The sequence below is a fragment of the Salvelinus sp. IW2-2015 genome, linkage group LG1 (genome assembly GCF_002910315.2).
Source record: "Salvelinus sp. IW2-2015 linkage group LG1, ASM291031v2, whole genome shotgun sequence".
Classification (NCBI taxonomy): domain Eukaryota; kingdom Metazoa; phylum Chordata; class Actinopteri; order Salmoniformes; family Salmonidae; genus Salvelinus; species Salvelinus sp. IW2-2015.
The window spans coordinates 3,048,846-3,065,595 of NC_036838.1; the positions used below are offsets into that span (position 1 = coordinate 3,048,846).

The 16,750-nt window shown below is 44.0% G+C and overlaps 1 protein-coding gene across 1 annotated transcript in view; it reads left to right on the forward strand.

Moving 5' to 3' along the window:
• The window catches only part of septin9b (septin 9b), a 79,949-nt gene that overhangs the window by 30,588 nt on the left and 32,611 nt on the right, over positions 1-16,750 (forward strand). The window contains 4 exon segments of the mRNA XM_070448075.1: positions 12,751-12,927; positions 15,543-15,671; positions 15,776-15,857; positions 15,944-16,081. Of these exon segments, the coding sequence (XP_070304176.1) occupies positions 12,751-12,927; positions 15,543-15,671; positions 15,776-15,857; positions 15,944-16,081 (526 nt within the window).

The window sequence follows — 16,750 nt, forward strand, 5'->3', positions numbered from 1 at the left end:
CTTGAATCTCCAATACAGGAACGCAAACAAAAATAATTTGCAGAAACTCATTACTGAAGACTGAGTCATCTATGGTTGTCTGAATTATATTTTAAGAGGAAGCTCATTATTTTAGGCAGATGTTCTCTTTTCCGTCTCATCCTCTCCCACTGAATGAAGATTATAATAAGGAATTTTTTCCTAATTAATATAAAACATGGAAAATTGACAAATGTACAGAAAGATCAGTGGAAGAGGATGAGACCAAATTACAGAGGAAGAACTTTTTGAGGCTATTAAATCCTTTCAGTTTGGAAAAACCCCAGGGCTTGATGGCATACCAGTAGACGTATATCAAGTCTTTTGATATACTAAAGCTCCATTGTTTGTTTTAACAACTCCTATAGAAATGGTAGTCTGTCAGGTACTCAGCAGGAAGGTCTGATTTTCTATATTATTAAAACTAGACCCAGATGGAAAATATAAAGACCCAGTCTATCTAAAAAACTGGAGGCCCRTTACACTTCAATGTTGTGATGCAAAAATACTAGCGAAATGTATAGCACTCAGAATTAAAAGGGTTTTACCACGCATTGTTCATCCTGATCAGACTGTTTTTTTACATGGACGATATATTGGAGATAATATACGACAACTACTAGAAATAATAGAACYTCATGAAACSTKTAAYAAGCCAGGAATGGTATTCATAACGGATTTTGAAAAGGCATTTGATAAAGTAATCCTGGATTTTTTTCAATTTCGGTAAGTCTCTTATAAAATGGGGGAAAAAAATGTAAAGCAACCCCAGGTGTAAAATAGTAAATAGCGGCTACTTCTCAGCGTTTTGAATTGTCAAGAGGAGGTAAACAAGGGTGCCTGCTGTCACCATATATATTTGTTATCCCCACCTCTTTAAGGAATACCTAGGATAGGATACAGTAATCCTTCTAACCCCCCCCCCCCCCTTTAAAGAGTTAGATGCACTATTGTAAAGTGGTTGTTCCACTGGATATCATAAGGTGAATGCACCAATTTTAAGTCGCTCTGGATAAGAGCGTCTGCTAAATGACTTAAATGTAAATGTTATGGCCATCAAAATGCTAGCTATAAAATCAGATCCAATAACAACATTAGAGGATTAGAAATCTAAGGCTTAAAAACCAAAGGTGTCCGTGTATGCGATGACTCAAATTTTATATTAAGTCGGCAATCTAGATCCCTAGATCCCTCCCTTTTACATTACCCTGCAGTTTACCTAGAAAATGGGCTGATGGTGAAGTAGACATACTCGGTATTCATATCACAGAAAACTTGTAAAAATAGACAAGATCCTGCAACCATGGAGAGGTAAATACCTGTCTATTTATGGAAAAATTGCCATGATTAACTCCTTAGTCATATCTCAGTTTACTCACTTATGGCGCTGCTACTCCTGATGATTCGTTTTTCAAATCAATGACAAAAAATATTTTGCTTTATCTGGGACGCTAAACCAGACAAAATAAAACGTGCCTATCTATATAATGAATATGATTTGGGTGGGTTGAGATTACTAAATATAAAAGCACTAAACCTCTCTAAAAGCTTCACTTATTCAAAAGTTTTATTTGAACCCTAAATGGTTCTCAAGTAGATTACTAAGAAAAGCTCCTCCATTGTTTAAAAATGGCCTTTTTGCCTTTGTGCAGATCGCCATGTCTCATTTTCGAATTAATTGAAAATTATACTTTTTTCAAAGTATCTCTCTTTTTCAAACAAGCATTGCAGAGCTGGCTACAATTTCAATTTCATCCCCCTGAAAAGATATTAAAATATTACAACAAATATTATGGCTGAACTCAAATGTGCTGGTTGATAAAACACCTGTATTTATGGAAAATATGTTTGAAAAGGGTAATTTGTTCTTAAATGATATTGTAAATTGGAATGGTAGAGTTATGTCCTTCATGGAGTAATCAGAATTGTACGGAAAGGTCTGCTCAATCCATGAGTACAACCAATTGATTACAGCATTACCCCAAAAATGGAGGAGGCAGGTGGCAACGGGAGGAGTTAGGGAACTGGTCTGTCTGCCCAATATAAAGGATCAAAACTGGCGGACGAATAAAAATAGCATAAATAGGAAAGTATACCAGTTTGATTTGAGGACCAGGATGTTGACAACTGTGCCATACAGATTGCAAAATAGTTGGGAATAGATTTTTGATGTACCGATTCCATGGTAGAGMGTGTATGAGTTGATATATAAAACAACGCAAGATTCAAGACTTCGTGCTTTTCAGCTAAAATGATTATATAGAATTCTTGCCACCAACAAAATGTTGAATATTTGGGGCATAAAAACATCGAAGCTCTGCAGATTTTGTTGTGAGGATACAGAATCAATAGACCATTTATTTTGGCCCTCCGGTAGCCTGTTTCTGGTCTCAGGTTCAGGAATGGCTGAAAATGCATAGCATTGATCTAAAATTGACCCTAGAAATAGTACTGTTAGGAGATTTAGAGAGACCGGGTAAGTCAATTACTAATATACTAATACTCTTAGTAAAAGTATTTATCTTCAACTCGCAATTTGTGGATTCTATTCGATTAGATAGATTGAAATTGTACGTTAAACATCACAGCATAGTTGAAAGATATGTGTTGCGTAGAAACCCGAAGTGGGTGGCCAGCAGAGACAGATGGGATGGGCTGAGGGAAGCTGAAGCTGTTAGGTGGAATTGGAGACAAGTGGGAGTGGAGTTGTTGTGTGGGAGATAGAATGATAGTCAAAGATAAAAGTAAATARATTTTTTTAACATAATAAAAAGTACGTTTGAATGACACTGAGGGGCAGTGTTTTTAAAGCTAATGCCGGCTTGCCTGAGGCTGATGCCATGCAGGTGTTTGTACACATGCTTATACACACACTCTCATTCAAATAAACACATACAAGAACACACACATACATGTAGTAGTGCCAGACATGCACACAAACATATACAGTTTTGATTTTCGTTGTCCTTGATGTCCTTTGTTTTAAATGGATATATTTTTTTGCATTGTTTGCTGTTTTCTTCTGTCTTCTTTCGCTTTAGTTCATCCTCTTGGTTGTTGTTGCACTGTGGGGTTCTTGGGGGTGGGGACTGTGGGAGGGGTCTCGAATGGTTGAGGGACAGCTATTGGGGAACTGTGAAGGGATCGACTTCACGTTTTTTGGCCTGGTGGTAGATCGGTCAACGTGCCCTTGAGCAGGGCATTGACCCTGGATGCTTCTGTATGTCGCTCTGAATGGGAATCTGTTGGATGACTGGTATGATGTAGTTGTTGAGCGGTAGCCCTTTGCTGTGCAGCTGGCATCGAACCCAGAAAGGAGTTCCAATGACGAGCCTGAAGGTTATTATAGCTGGTGGTGGTGGATGGTTGTCAAACTGTTGCTGAAAAACAGGAAGTGAGAGAACATGGGTAAGTTGCCATAAATACATCCCAAGATTTACACCCCTTGGTTCCAGAGAGAGGAAAGTGATAATTGCAAGAGTGAGGCCATAGGTTAAACAGCAAGCGTGTGGAATGAGAGTTTTTGTGCCATGCTTATAGGCCGTAAGGTAAATAGGGGAATGACATTCCACACATGACTAATAGGAAGAGCAGAACAAAACGCCATGCTGATGATGATACGTTTGTATTCATTCCCACTATACCGAGTAATAGGAAAACGAGTGAATTGTGTTATGCTGCATTCAGACCAGAACTTTTGTAAATGACTTTACAATACTGTACTCTATTTAGTCTACAATGCCTCTTGCATGCGTTTCTTGTACAGTAAGTTATAAAGAGGATGAGTTGCTCTTAGAGCAATAGTGACTACTGCAATATGTCCAATAGTAGGATGCGGTGCCATCCTGCCGTGCCTGTCCGTCAGCCCTCTCCCACACTGCCCCATGTAATCCTACCATCCACATATCTGCTCAAGACAGCAGAAGGCATACAACTTAACGATTGCTTCCTCCTCGAGAGAGACAGCCGCCAAAGCTATGGAAATGTCATCTCCTGMYAAAGYGGGGGGGGGGGGYYTGAATAAGAGAGATGGAGGGGGAGAGAGCGAGTCAGACCATTTGGTTGGTACAGGGCTGAGACACCTAGCCTGGTCCCAGATCTGTTTGTGCTGTCTTGCCAACTCCAAGTCCTGGTGTGACATTGACACAAATGGAGTTGGCAAGACAGAACAAACAGATCTGGGACCAGGCTACTGGGACACAAGGTCACCCCCTCGGGAACTGGGACTTTAAAAGAGCAGACCGTGTTGTTAAGGGGATCAGTAACGGTGTGTGACCAAGACGCGGATGATGCCTCGGCTTCCTCCCAAAGACATCCTTGTGTTAAAGGGTTGTAGAGAAGGCATATACTGTCTCTTATCTGAGCCATGCAAATAGGATCTGTCACAATGTGTGTTGCACCAATTATGAGGAAGCAGCTTAACTGGTGTGATCTCCTCAGAAGTCCAGAGACCTTCAAAGTGGATTGGATGACTGGTGCTGTGGAGTTSTCATTCTTTATMACCCGTTGTCTTGTGAAGAGACGAGGACATGTGGTCCTGGACCAGAGCTCTCTCTTTCTCTCCCACAGACCAGTCCCGGATGGACCAGCTTAATCATTGACCACACAATTCAAACAGCATGGCCCAACATCAGGCCAAATTAGACGTTGTGCAGGAGATGAATCGTTGTCATGGTCTCTCATCCATGTTTCCCTTCTCTGTGGTATCCAGAGTTCTGGTATCATCAAAGGTTGGATTTGCCTCAAAGAACGGAGAAGAAAAAAAATCCCTTTTGTCATATAATTCACAACAGAAAGGCAACTAAAGAGGTTGTGATTTAATTGGAAAAGTTCTGGAGTCTTCTATGGGTTTTTAACACGTTTTGAGTAAGGTTCCGCCGAATTGTATTTAATATATAGAAACCAAAACAAACCGAAAGCACATCGCTCCGCAAACAACCAACCCATTGCTTCATAACTCTACAAACAAGTTTTGAATGAAATTCATAGTATGAATTACACTCCTTGAATATTGTATTTGGGTCAGGAAGTGCCGGATATTATGAATGTTTGAACGGCAGAATGAAAGCAGAACAATATTTGGTTATGGGTGCATGTAAATCAGTATATGATCCACTGGTGCAGATTGTATCCGAATGGGATGTGGGAGAGATTCCTGAGAGAGAACATTCCTTTGGGAACGCCGTGTTGGCTGGCCAGGAGCACCGGGTGGGCACAGGGTGCATGTAGGGTAAAGGGGATTGCTTTTCAACAAGGAGAATTGGAATTTCAGTTTACTGACTGAAGTTAATTGGAATTGACCCCAACTCTTGAGGGGAGTGGGGAATGTGGTGGCTGTGCTATTTAAGATGGTTTGAMACGCTATAGTAGTACTAGTGCASCACTGCTGTCAGCTGGCATGATTAACAGGGAAATCGGGGGATTATGTTTAAGGTCTTGAAATGGTCAGTGTAGTTGTCATTTGAAATGAATCTGCAGTGCTTGTTTTTTTTTTTTAAACACGTTGATTTTTATAGTCTTCAGGTGGCGTATGAGTTGACTCATTTCTCATTGATGTCTCTTTCGCTCTCTCGTCTAGGCCTCTTCCGTTGTGTCTCTACTGACAAACAGGAAACCGTGAATCTACCACGGAGCCTGAAACCTCACATATGGGCTTGAAAGATGTAGCTTGTGCGCAATCTTTACTAGAGAACACAGCTATACATATCTCTGTATGAGCCCGTATTAACATRCATTATYCKTGACAGTAGAGAGGTRAGATGTGGCACGCAGACACTGGTGCTATCCCATACCATAACCACCACCAATGCAGTCCCCTATCATACCGTGTAGCATAARTAGCTTRCAYCATTCAGATCTCAACCACTTCGTTACACAAGATAATTTAACTTCTAAACATCTTACTTCCACCCTTATTCGTTCATGCCTTTTTAAATAGAYTCCTCCTCATTTGACCAAGGTGCTGGGTGTCCACATGGTCCACATTGATCTAGGATGAGTGTAACGAACCAGTGTTTAGATGTATCAGAGCTGGTTCCCAATGGAGCAAATCTGGATGTGTAGTCTGGAAACAGCAGCTGTTAGGGTCTCATCCATCCATCCATTCATTCATCCGTCCATGCAAAGGAAAATGAGGATGGACTGAACCTTTAAACTCCACTATGTCCGTTCAGCGAKGCTCCACATTCTTTCCCTTAGTACTTAAATCTCTTTTCACACTCAAGTCAGAAAGGGCAGTTAGCCTTTTTTCAACCCCAGRCGTAACAGTTGTCTGTTTTCAGAGTTCTGGTAAACACTGTGAATGGTAGTCAGTTGGAAAGGGTTAAGAAAGTGGAAAAAATAATTTGATGTTGTGTTTTGAGGGTTAATTCTGGGGTCAGCTAGGCTAGGTGTTTTCACAGGTCAAATATCTTATTTCCTTTGAATAAGCAACAGCTGCTTTTTTTGGGCTCAGGGGCCCTTCGTCTTCAGTTTGGATGCAACGCGTATTGGAGGGGGCTTCACATCAAATTAGGGTCATTTAGCGTGAGCTAAGTTTAGAATGTGTAGTAGTCATAGTTTCACTGGTCAGTTTTAATCAGGTGAATCAGCCAGAGARCCAGCAGGCTTCAAAGGCTACCAGTGCTCTGTAGAACAATTTCTACGCCTGGCTGCTATTCTGACTCATAAAAGGAAGGCAAGGCTTTCTATAAAAGTTTGATGGGGCCCCATCTATTGGATCTTCAAACGCCAATGTTTTTCTTGTAGCTCATAAATGATGAGGAAGTTGAAATGTTTCTCTACACCCGCAACAGCATGTGTATGTGACCAATAATATTTGATCAGTGGTCACTGTTGAGGAGAGTGAAACTGATCGTTCTCGTCAGTTGTGCCAGTCAAACCAGAACAGAGAATTCAGACAGTAGCTTCTCAGGCCGGTTAAGCCACTGCCATCAGCACCATTTTTTCTCCTCGCTCTCTCTCTCTCTCTCTCTCTCGCTCTCTCTCGCTCTCTCGCTCTCTCGCTGTGTGTGTGTTGTCTCTATTCTTAGAGAACCCAGACGTTACCCACCAGATGGCACAGGGGGAGCTGGCATTGTGGTACCCAGGCATGGGATGACTTATAGACCCTTAATATGTCATTAGTGCTGGTTTGTATCCTGTCTCTTAGAGAGGCTGCTTCCAGCACAGTAGGGTCCTTACTCTTTTTTTTTTTTTTTTCTTTGAACCTTTATTTGACCAGATAAGTTGGCGGAACACATCTAATTTACGGCAATGACCTGGGGAATAGTTACAGGGGAGAGGAGGGGGGGGATGAATGAGCCAATTGGAAACTAGGGATGATTAGGTGGCCATGATGGCATGAGGGCCAGATTGGGAATTTAGCCAGAACACCGTGGTTAACACCCCTACTCTTATGATAAGTGCCATAGGAACTTTAGTGACCACAGAGAGTCAGGACACCCATTTAACGTCCCATCTGACATTTTTGTTGTTATTTAAGACGGCAATATCCCCAATCACTGCCCTGGGGCATTGGGATKTTTTTTGTTGTTGTTGGGACCAGAGCAAAGAGGGCCTCCTACTGGCCCTCCAACACCACTTCCAGCAGCATCTGGTCTCCCGACCAGGACCAACCCCGCTTAGCTTCAGAGGCAAACCAGCAATGGGATGCAGGGTGATATGCTGCACGCACACATGTAGGTAGGCAGGTAGGCACCTGACACCACAACATCAACAAAGGCCCTGTACATGCCATTGTGTCAGTACTTTGTGTYCACTTCAACATCTTATTCCCACTACAGGGGATTGTCTGTTCAACAGGGATAGCAGCACAGCACATCTGCTCTTACATACAGTAGGGGCTAATGCGGTTTCAACCGACCAAAGGGTTCACATTTCCCCATTTGATGGAATGTTTAATGTAAGCTTAATGAAGGCGCATAAAGAAGTTGAAGGGTGCTTTGCCGGTCGAGGGAATACAAAAACAAAACCCAATACTCTGACGGTGATGTGCGTTGATTGATGACGGTAAAGAGGCACGGATTTTTCTTCTATAAAGTTCATGTTCCCAGGACGTTTCAGCCAAGCCGCTCTGTGGTATCTTAGCCTCCATCGATCAGCACAGGGTCTGGGAAACTGAAGGTCGAGACTGCAGCTCCACACAGTTACTGGCAAGTGAAGGTGTGGTCCAACCCAACCGGCACCACCTACCCATTCTCTTCTATTGTGTTGTCTCACTCTGACTATTAGTGGAGGACAAAAGGACATTCAGAGATTCAGTCGTTCAGATATTCATTCTGGGGTGTGGGTTTGGAAGTATGTTTTTTAAAATGATTATATATTTTTTTATTTCACCTTTTATTTAACCAGGTAGGCAAGTTGAGAACAAGTTCTCATTTACAACTGCGACCTGGCCAAAATAAAGCAAAGCAGTTCGACACATACAACAACACAGAGTTACACATGGAATAAACAAACATACAGTCAATAATACGGTAGAAAAAGTCTAAATATATTGTGTGCAAATAAGGTAAGATAAGGGAGGTAAGGCAATAAATAGGCCATGGTGGCGAAGTAATTGCAATATAGCAATTAAACACTGGAGTGATAGATGTGCAGAAGATGTATGTGCAAGTAGAGATACTGGGGTGCAAAAGAGCAAGATAAGTAAATAAATACAGTATGGGGATGAGGTAGATGGATGGGCTGTTTACAGATGTGCTATGTACAGGTGCAGTGATCTGTGAGCAGCTCTGACAGCTGGTGCTTAAAGCTAGTGAGGGAGATATGAGTCTCCAGCTTCAGTGATTTTTGCAGTTCGTTCCAGTCATTGGCAGCAGAGAACTGGAAGGAGAGCGGCCAAAGGAGGAATTGGCTTTTGGTGACCAGTAAATATACCTGCTGGAGCGCGTGCTACGGGTGGGTGCTGCTATTGTGACCCGTGAGCTGAGATAAGGCGGGGCTTTACCTAGCAAAGACTTATAGATTACCTCGAGCCAGTGGGTTTGGCGACGAGTATGAAGCGAGGGCCAGCCAACGAGAGCGTACAGGTCGCAGTGGTGGGTAGTATATGGGGCTTTGGTGACAAAACGGATGGCACTGTGATAGACTGCATCCAGTTTGTTGAGTAGAGTGTTGGAGGCTATTTTGTAAATGACATCGCCGAAGTCGAGGATCAGGTAGGATGGTCAGTTTTACGAGGGTATGTTTGCAGCATGAGTGAAGGATGCTTTGTTGTGAAATAGGAAGCCGTTCTAGATTTAATTTTGATTGGAGATGCTTAATGTGAGTCTGGAAGGAGAGTTTACAGTCTAACCAGACACCTAGGTATTGTATTTGTCCACATGTTCTAAGTCAGAACCGTCCAGAGTAGTGATGCTGGACGGGCGGCAGGTGCGGGCAGCGATCGGTTGAAGGAGGTGTGCATTTAGTTTTACTTGCATTTAAGAGCAGTTGGAGGCCACAGAAAGAGAGTTGTATGGCATTGAAGCTCGTCTGGAGGTTAGTTAAGTGTCCAAAGAAGGGCCAGATGTATACAGTAGTCTGCGTAGAGGTGGATCAGAGAATCACCAGCAGCAAGAGCGACATAATTGATGTATACAGAGAAGAGGGTTGGCCCGAGAATTGAACCCTGTAGCACCCCCATAGAGACTGCCAGAGGACCGGACAACAAGCCCTCCAATTTGACACACTGAACTCTGTCTGAGAAGTAGTTGGTGAACCAGGCGACGCAGTCAATTGAGAAACCAAGGCTGTTGAGTCTGCTGCTAAGAATGAGGTGATTGACAGAGTCAAAAGCCTTGGCCAGGTCGATGAAGACGGCTGCACAGTAATGTCTCTTATTGATGGCGGTTATGATATCATTTAGGACCTTGTGTGGCTGAGGTGCACCCATGACCAGTTCTGAAACCAGATTGCATAGCGGAGAAGGCACGGTGGGATACGAAATGGTCGGTGATCTGTTTGTTAACTTGGTTTTCGAAGACCTTAGAAAGGCAGGGTAGGATYGATATAGGTCTGTAGCAGTTTGGGTCTAGTGTCTCCCCCTTTGAAAGGGGGATGACCGCGGCACCTTTCCAATCTTTGGGGATCACAGACGATACGAAAGAGGTTTATAACAGGCTAGTAATAGGGGTGAGCAACAATTTCGGCAGATGACTTTAGAGAGGGTCCAGATTGTCTAGCCCGGCTGATTTGTAGGGGTCCAGATTTTGCAGCTCTTTCAGAACATCAGCTATCTGGATTTGGGTGAAGGAGAAATGGGGGAAGCTTGGGCGAGTTGCTGTGGGGGGTGCAGGGCTGTTGACCGGGGTAGGGGTAGCCAGGTGYAAGGCATGGCCAGCTGTAGAAAAATGCTTATTGAAATTCTCAATTATAGTGGATTTATCGTGGTGACAGTGCTTCCTAGCCTCAGTGCAGTGGGCAGCTGGGAGGAGGTGCTCTTATTCTCCATGGACTTTAGTGTCCCAGAACCTATTTGAGTGTGTGCTACGGGATGCAAATTTCTGTTTGGAAAAGCTAGCCTTAGGTTTCCTAACTGCCTGTGTATATTGGTTCCTGTATAGGTGATGTATGCGTGTGTGGTAGTAACTGGACGAGGGTCCTGGTTCGGCCCTGAAATTCTAGCTCTGATAGACCAGTTGGGAACACTGTGTTTATTTGCWGCACTTTTCCCAGGGCTTCCTTGTGGAAAGTCTAGGCCTTCCTAGTCCAAATAAAAGAAAGCTCCTACTGTAATGGTATCACAAAATGGTTACGTATTGTGTGGAATGCCATTGGAGAAATTTCTATACTGAATATATCACACTGAATATATATCGCGCTGAATTTAGTGTCAGATCTGAGGCAGCATGTTTTATGGGCATGCTCACAACTGTCGTTATCAGACATGGACAGGAAATAACAATGACTTCCCGRGTGCAAGGTGAAACAAAACGCAACACTTTAATCATCAGACCCAGCCAGCTAAAGCGAGAGGATGTGGATGCTAGTGTGATGAACAGGAAACCCAGACATTGGGGTGAAGATTTCACTGTAAAGACAGACATGGCTGTTGATACTCATCCATATTCATCAGGTCAACAGGCACACAGCTACAGGAGCAGGGTGACGTGGTTACAATGACATGTCACAGACAGCTAGAGCTGACGTTGTCAAACTCAAAAGGGAGTTCTACAACTCAAAAGGGAGTTCTACAAACTAGAATGTAAAGCACTGGAAACGACAGCCACAGTTCCCCGTGTCTGGAGCATGTTCATAGTGGTCCGTGTTTACAGTATGTACATTCGTCTTGAAGTTTGTCTGTGGATCTTCTGCTCGCATGTTTGAATTCATTCACAGCTATTTTGGTGGCTGTGATATGTCTCTGTCTGTGGTTTGGAGTGTCTGTAAACCTCGAGCAGTAGATGATACCACAGCACGCTGTCAAAGGAAAAACACACCCAACTATCTCCTCCCACCCCTCCAGGGCTAACGTGTGTACATGTAACAGTTGAAAGCAGCTTGTTGTCTGTTTAGTAGGCTCATCCAGATACTGCTTTGGCAGTTAGCCTTTCTACAATAGYCAGTCATACCTTCTCTTCAGCAACTTTGGACTATTTTTGGTCTACTTCACCGTAGACTGTACTTTTCATCTACCTGCCTCCCAYTCACTCACTCAGGTGAGTTGAAACTTGTAACTGCTACTATTCTACAACACGAGTCTGTGTACCTTTTTTTGTAGTTTGAAATATTGTGAGTACTACATACACTTTACAGCTGCAGCTTGCCACTATTTTTCACCATAACACAGTAATTCACAAGTCTGAATCCAAACAAAATGAATGGTTATTGTAAGACACGCANNGTGTGTGTGTGTGTGTGTGTGTGTGTGTGTGTGTGTGTGTGTGTGTGTGTGTGTGTACATGCAACAGTTGAAAGTAGCTTGTTGTCTGTTCAGTAGGCTCGTCCAGACACTGCTTTGGCAGTTAGCCTTGCTACGATAGACAGTCAGTCATACCTTCTCTTCAACGACTTTGGACTGTTTTAGGTCTACTTCACTGTAGACTGTACTTTTCATCTACCTGCCTCCCAGTCACTCACTCAGGTGAGTGGTAACTTGTAACTGCTACTATTCTACAACACGAGTCTGTGTACCTTCTTTTTTTTTTGTAGTGTGAAATATTGTGAGTACTACATCCACTTTACAGCTGCAGCTTGCCGCCGTTGTTCACCATAACACACGCATGTACGTCTTCAGATTTATGTGACGTAGGGGAGCGGATGTGTTTTTGTCCGCTGTTCTGTGTGTAATTTATTGGGCTATAGTCTATAGGTTGTTGGCTGCCTCACTCAGTTTAATTCCTCAGGGATCCGTGTTTGTCTATTTTAAGACGGTTGGGTGGGGGGAGGACGGGGGGGGGTTCTGAGTCATTTCATGCAATGTTTTGTGTTGGTGTATGAGTGTCTTGTCCTGTGGCTATTGTGTGAGATGGAGGTGTTAACCGTGATACCCATAGCATATATTGTTCACCAAACATGCCACTACCGTTGTGTAGAATCAGTTTGATAAGTTACATTTGTCCGTTGTAGTTTGAGTTCAGTTTGATATAACCAGCTGGAATTCAGTGAACATTCGTGGTATCTACTCATTGATCGGCAGCTACAGTGACGAGTGAGATGGAGAATATTTATCATAATGTTTGTCAGCATGGAACTCTCCTATTTTAAAATGTTCCATGCTGAACACTGATCTCTCTCTCTCATCATCAGGGTCAGAAGTCAATCCGAGCCACAGCAACATGTCCGCCCCACCACATCCGCAACCCCCTGCCAAGGGAGCGTCACATGGCACTGGCGACTTCAGCTACGTGGGCATCGATGCCATCCTGGAGCAGATGAGGAGGAAGGCCATGAAACAGGGCTTTGAGCTCAACATCATGATCGTCGGTGAGTGGTGTTGAACAGTGAACACACACAAGCAAAACACACACGCATGCAACACACACCCTTTTGAAATCATGGATGTGAGTGAATGGTTTTAAACGCACATGAACACACACACACACACATACATCCTCTGTTACATCCACACATCCCCAGAGAGAGCGAGACACTTTCTTTTCTATACACTGTATTTAAATGTTTTCAAGGTCACACTGTCATTTGGAAATGAGCCTGGAGTGAGTGCTTGATCTTCCAGGACTAACTAGCGTGAAACCCCATTGGGGAACCCTTACCCCGATTGCCCCTGAGATTGCTACACACTACACATCCTTCAGTAGATATAAGAAAGCTGTCAGGCAGAGCGAGATGGTGAGGTAATGAGGCCCATTAATGTTGACAAGCTCTAGCAGACTCTACCCTGCCCTCAGRTCACCACAGCTCGCGAGTCACCGGATCTCAGATCTCAACCCATTTGAACACTTATGGGAGATCCTGGAGCAGTGCCTGAGACAGCGTTTTCCACCACCATCAACAAAACACCAAAGTATTGAATGTCTCGTGGAAGAAGGGTGTCGCATCCCTGCAATAGAGTTCCAGTCACTTGTAGAATCGATACCAAGGCACATTGAAGCTGTTCTGGCGGCTCGTGGTGGAGCAACACGCTATTAAGACACTTTGTTGGTGTTTCCTTTATTTTGGCAGTTACCTGTGCTTTACCACGGTGAGAAGGGATTGAAGCTACAAAGAGCATGTTGAAGGACCTCGAGTCTCTCTTCCCAGCTTAGATGTCTCTTTGTATTTGTGTATGGTGGCAGTCAGTGGGGATGGTGGTAGAGTAGAACACACACACACACAGTWCTCCCTGCAGGAGTGTGTTTTGTATACATACTAGTTGTCATAGTGGTTCTGAGGAGATCCTAAACCATTGGAATGTTTTTGTTTAAAATAAAGTTGGCATCTCATGGTACCAAGTCAAAGAAGACGTATCTGGGCAAGGTCAAAAAGTATTCATTTCTGTCATCGCTGTCATGTAGGAAGATCAATTCAATCAAAAAAAATGACGCCAGACTTTCATCATCTCTGACTAGGCTATATCTTTCTCTTGTGGGCACGCCGTCACTGATKTGCATCACAACCCTCATAGTTGTTTTCGGCAAAGGGCAGCATTCAGTCAGCGCGTTCAGAGACGTCAGAAACGTGTGCCCSCCTGAAGTGGAGTCGTAACGTTGGAGAAAGGCCCACCTGTAGTGAATGATAGTTGCGTTCATGAGCCCAGGTTATGTTGTGCAATTGTGCGCTTACATGTTTTAGTGGCTATTGGTGTGTGAGACATGAATCACATGATAAAGGCCAGGTTAGAAGAGAGGGTAGTGTTATTGCTTGTTGCTGCATCCCTATCTGCACATATAGGATCTGTCCATCAAGTCCTGATGATTTAAGATAAAGAAGACATTTTATACGGTTGTCCTTTTTACAGGGATATAGTTGATCCAGTGACCTATAGTATCCAGGGTCATACTTGATGGGAAGTCGTTTTACTACTGTACAAGTGCCTAACTCTGATTGGTTTTGAAGTGGCCGTTTTGGCTATCCTCTATGACCGTCTTTCCCAAACTCGGTCCTGAGGCCCCCTCTGGGTTTCTGCCCTGGCACTACACAGCTGARTCAAATAACCAACTCCATCATCAAACTTTGATTATTTCAATCAGCTGTGACCTGCCAGGGCAAAAACCTAAACGTGCACCCGTGAGGAGCCCCGGGACAGAGTTTGACACCGCAGCYGTACTCTCGGTCCCTCTCTAAAGGCATTGTGTGAAAGGTCAGTGGAGATGTAATCAGACTCCAATCTCTGAAGGCCCCTCTGTGAGATGTATTACCTTAATCCCAGCCCTAAAGCCCCTTAGACCGCAGCAGTGTCCCCTATGCATAAAGGCTAATTAAGCTGGCATGGCTGTGCTGCCGATGCCCACTGTCAGGCCTGCTGCTAATGGATGCCTATGGGGAGGTAGAAGAATCAATCAAATGTATTTATAAAGCTCTTCTTACATCAGCAGATGTCACAAAGTGCTTATACAGAAACCCAGAAACCCAGACTAAAACCCCCAACAGCAAGCAATGCAGATGTAGAAGCACGGTGGCTAGGAACAACTGCCTAGAAAGGCAGGAACCTAGGAAGAAACCTAGAGAGGAACCAGGTTCTGAGCGGTGGCCAGTCCTTTCCTGGGTCTTGGTGAGGAGTGTGTGTGGCTGGTCCATCTGTCCTCTGTGGCCCTACAGCAGGCTGGAATGGCCCTACAGCAGGCTGGAATGGCCCGACAGCAGGCTGGAATGGCCCGACAGCAGGCTGGAATGGCCCGACAGCAGGCTGGAATGGCCCGACAGCAGGCTGGAATGYCCCTACAGCTGCCCTGCTGTTGTCATAGTCAGTGAGTGCATGAGGACACACTCTTTGTCTAGCTCGGTCTGTCACATGACTTGTGTGTAGGGTCTCTGTTCAGAGTCAGGAAAGCTATTGTACATTCACGACAGGTTAGAAGAGCCTCATTGTTGAAGATAAGTCCCTCTGTTTTTGTGTGTGTCCAGACCTATAGTTCACCCCTTGTGTTGGTCTCTAACAGGTCAGAGTGGTCTGGGGAAGTCAACCCTGATGAACACCCTGTTCAAGTCTAAGGTCAGCAGGAAGTCTGTGGTGTCCAACCCCGAGGAGAGGATCCCCAAGACCATCGAGATCAAGTCCATCAGTCACGGTAACACACACACACACACACACACACACATACGGATCTGTGGTAATCAGTATACATTTAACAATGTAATACATGTCATGGATATCTCCTGTGTCTCTGTCTAGACATCGAAGAGAAGGGCGTGAGGATGAAACTAACGGTAATCGACACTCCCGGCTTTGGGGACCACATCAACAACGAGAACTGGTGAGTTGTAGTTTTTTTTTTATCCCTACCACAGAGTGAATGACTGTCGTGAACTCCATTGCCCATGTGCCCCCCCCCCCCAACAGCTGGCAGCCAATCATGAAGTTCATCAACGACCAGTATGAACAGTACCTGCAGGAGGAGATCAACATCGACAGGAAGAAGAGGATCCCAGACTCACGGGTTCACTGCTGCATGTACTTCATACCACCTACTGGACACTGGTGAGTTATGGACTCACACTCACTCACACACTCTGTTTGTTTGTCTGGGACTTCACCACTTCCTCTAGACTGACCCCCTTTTCCTTCGACCACTTATAGAAGTCATCTTGTCCACCGAGACTCAGAGGTATCGCTTTGGGAATCAGGTTTRACAAAGACTCCTTTGACTGCAGACGCTATAGTACCCACTGTCTTGGAAAACTATAGTACCGAATCCTATAGAGTGTGAAAGCAAACCATGAGTGCCAGGGAGACTAAAACCATGTATGTACAACAAAGCGTTTAGGATACATTTGTATATTTGACCAGGAACCGCGACTTGGCAAATTGGAGAATTATTTCATATTAACTAACCGAAAGATAAACCATCAAAGTCCTAGACATTCATGCAAAGTTAAAAGCATTTATTCTAATAGACAGGGACATGGTTAAGTGACTTCAGTCTGTCTCAGAGCATGTAAAGATTCTGTCAAGGTCCTGCAGTCTTRTAGACGTGTATGCATTACTAACAGAATAGTTTTAAACACCCAGGTGGTGGCTATTTGTTTCATTTTTCGGGGAGGTAGCCTAGTGGTTAGAGTGTTGGACTACAGTTTTTACATTTAGTCATTTTAGCAGACGCTCTTATCCAGAGCGACTTACAGTAGAGTGCATACATTTTATACATTT